The 3,649-nt window shown below is 25.7% G+C and overlaps 1 protein-coding gene across 1 annotated transcript in view; it reads right to left on the reverse strand.

The window, feature by feature from the left end:
- Positions 1-912, reverse strand: part of LOC107487250 (putative U-box domain-containing protein 50) — a 4,736-nt gene extending 3,824 nt beyond the window's left edge. Inside the window, exons 1-3 of the mRNA XM_016107864.3 lie at positions 518-912; positions 286-404; positions 54-181 (exon numbers count right to left, since the gene is read on the reverse strand). Coding sequence (XP_015963350.1) covers positions 54-181; positions 286-404; positions 518-692 — 422 coding nt within the window. The 5' untranslated portion in view covers positions 693-912. The remainder of the gene's footprint in view (positions 1-53; positions 182-285; positions 405-517) is intronic.
- Between the last annotated feature and the right edge of the window lie 2,737 nt (positions 913-3,649).

Below are 3,649 nucleotides of genomic sequence, written 5' to 3' on the forward strand. Positions count from 1 at the left end.
GAGAGAGAAAATATTTAATGGAAAATAAAAAAAATAATTAAATGAAAGATTACAAGGAGGGCTTCATGAATGAAAAGCCAATGACCAATTTGGTAATTCCAAGGCTAAAGATCAAATCTAGGATGCGCTTTTGATGGATAGGTTCATCAACTTTCTCAACTTGAAGAATTTCTGCCGGCACCTAAAAATATATTTTAAAAAAATATTAGAAAATTTGAGAGCAATTGAGTTATGTTTATGTATTCAATAATTCAAGTACTATTTTTTTTTTTTCCACACACAAACCTTGGCTTTATCACAATAAGCAATATACTTGGAAAAGAGCTTCTTGATTTTATCTTCTTCATACTTCTTTAGAACTTCAAGCTTCTCTTCATTCACAGATCTTGCTGGAAGTTTCCCAACTGCAAATTAAACAGAATCATCACAAAATTTAAGAGAATCCCACTTGAAATACAGAGAAAACTAAAGAAAAGAAAAGAAAAAACTTCAAGGAAAAAAGCTCAAAATAACTTACATGGTGTAGAAACATAATCATTGGAGAAGTTGTGAGCAACATGGAGAATAACAATAGAAATTGGATGAGAATTATTATTGTTCCAATTCTTGAGAACCCAATTCAAAACCTTGAATCCATCTTGCACATCAATTCCAACACCAACATAGACTTTTTCCCTCTGAATTTCATCCATTTGTTGATTGTAATTACCAACTTAATCAAGAAGAAGAAGAAGAAAAGAAGTTGCAGCTAACAACTTAACCCAACATGCTACTACTTAATTAAGCTAAGATTCTAGACTCTAATAACATATGACTATGTTAATATTTGAGTATGAAAGTATGCATATGAGTGTAAAGGAAAACAAAGAAAAGGGTTGGCATATACATCATCAATTTCGAAGCTAAGATTTCATTTGTTATGAAATTTTCTTTGGTTTAAAACTCATATATATTACATTAATGCTTAGTTTTTTATATATAAGGAATTTTCCAAGCGAAGAGATGAAGGAGACGGCCAACTTTGGACTTTTGTATATGGCATGTCATGTTTGGAAATTTTAATTAATTAATTAATTAATTTGGTAGGTCCCTTTATCAATTATCATCATCTCTGCCATTTGTATATTTCATCAGTCATCATTTCCATGGCTTTTGACAAGAATCTACTTTTGTTTTCCTCTCTCTTTTGGATTATAAACTAAAAGTTGCAGTGTGAACTTACTAGCTCCATATTTAAGACTTTATTGATTATCATTTGGTTATTTTGTTGTCTCATGAAATTAACCAAAAAAGTAAAAATAAAAAAGTTGTGTTTAAAAGTGTTTGTTTAGACGCTATTAAATCGATAAAAAAGATCTCTTTTAATTAAAAAATATTTTTAATTTATTTGACAAATTTTTAATAGTAAAAATAAAATTATTAGAAAAATAAAAAAATTATCTTTTTAAAAAAATTACAATTTACATATTTTTTTAAAAGGTTTTTTTCTTAAAAATAAAATATTTTTCACATAATAAATAAATACAAAAGTATTTTTATTTTCTTTTATCTAAATATAATTGATAAATAAAAAAATCTTTATATGAAATATCCAAACATAAACATTAAACAAGATCTAACTCAAAAGTGTTCAAGTTACCACAAAAATAAAAATGATTAACAACCCATTTATACTTGCATTTTGGAGATACGATTCAAGATGCAGAAATATCATTCTGTAAAGACGAGATATGTGTACAAAGATCTCGTTCTTTCTACAGCCAAGATATATAAGACAAGAGAAAAACATATTTTTTTGGATCATGTCTATATCATAAATATTATACTTATTTTATTTATTTAAAAATTAAAAAAATAGAAAGCGAAAATATGATATTAATACACTTAAAATCGTTATAAAATAAAAGGTAGTTATAATTAATTGTTAGATTATAATAGTTGAAAAATTAATAAATTATTGGTTAAATAATATTTCTCTTTCAGTTTTACGTGTCTTGCGTGCCTAATGAAAGTGCAAGTTTCGTTTTAAGGGTCTAAATGCACTTATGTGTTTTTGGGTGCTTGTTAGTTGGTACCAATGAAACAAAGCCCAACCGTAGAGCCTATTTTTATAAAAGGGCCTTCTCTCTCTCTCTCTCTTTTCTTTTTTCAATCAAATACAAGTGTCAAAAACGGGTAGAATCTGTTGCTTTCGGATCGACCCGCTGAACCCACCGAAAGAGTCGGTCAGATTAGGAGTCGGTGAAATTCAAAAAATCCACCAAATTCGCAGGTTTTTGTAGGTTGGGTGGATCGGCTCGTGTGACCAAAGGTTATTTTATCTTTCTTTTAATAAAAAAATTATTAGTACTACAAAAATTAAAAATTATATAATTTTAAAATATATTTTTTTATTCTTCTTTTTGTTATTAACTTTATTTATTTTATTTTATTTTATATTTTCATATATATATTCAAATTATGTGAATTATTTCTTAAAATAAAAATAATTTTATTGATTGGTATTGTCTTAAACAATTCTATTAAAATTAAAATTTTAAGAGAATAGTAAAAAAATTATATAGTAATTTAATTATTTTTTATTATTATTTTACATCAATTTCAGTTAATTTTATTAATTTTTTATTAAAATTTTGTTTGAACAAGCTTCTAATCTACTAATCCGCTATAAAAATAAAATAGGCTAACACTTTAAATTCATTTCATTTGGTAGCGAGACTTTAGTAGGATGAGGCAGAACGAGACGACTCTCTACTTTGTCACCCTTAATTAGACTGAAAATCTAGATTAATTTAATATAATATTTTTATTTCGTTGATAATTTGTTTTTTAACTTAACCTTTAATAAGAGTGACACATTGACAAAAAAATTAAAATAAAAACAGTATATTCCGTTGACATTTGATTTCATTAAAAATATTTGGTATTGGAGAAATAAAAAAAACTCCGATTATACTTTAGGATCCAGGTAAAAGGTAATTGTTAAGAGGAGAAATATATAGTAAAAATGTTGTTTTAAAGATGTGCTTACGTGGCAAAATTTAGACCACTCATTCTAAAACTACACTTTTAACTTAAAACCGTAACTCTTCACATAGAAAAGCGTCACCTAATGGAAAAAAGTAAATTAGAAGATTTAAAAGAAGAAATAATTAAATTATCAAAACTAATAGATAAAAATTAATGATTTTAACCAATGTTAATTGTAATGACACTGAATTCTTAAAATCAATACAAAATGATTTTTCTCAAAATCTTTATTTTACTATAAGTTTTATTGAAGGACTTCAAAAACCTGAAAAAACTTATTTTTCACATGGAATTTCTAAAAAATGCTACCATGGAAATGATTCCCCACATCTTCATCATACTTTTAACCCACAATTAAATTCTATAGTAGATATGCTTGAAGAAATATTAGTATCCATAAAATTTCAAAGAAATAAGGAAAAAGAGAATCCCAAAGAAGAAAAATTTCAAAATATAATCAACATAACAGACTTAAAAGTAAAACCACCATTAAAATTATGAATATTGAAGAAAAATTAGAAGAAGTTACAATGCTTTTTAAACAATTAAAAATGGCTCAAGAAAATAATATTATGGAACAAGGATTTCAAATAGAAGAAGAATTAGTAAATTCTGAAAA

This window comes from Arachis duranensis, chromosome 5 (genome assembly GCF_000817695.3).
Source record: "Arachis duranensis cultivar V14167 chromosome 5, aradu.V14167.gnm2.J7QH, whole genome shotgun sequence".
Lineage (NCBI taxonomy): Eukaryota > Viridiplantae > Streptophyta > Magnoliopsida > Fabales > Fabaceae > Arachis > Arachis duranensis.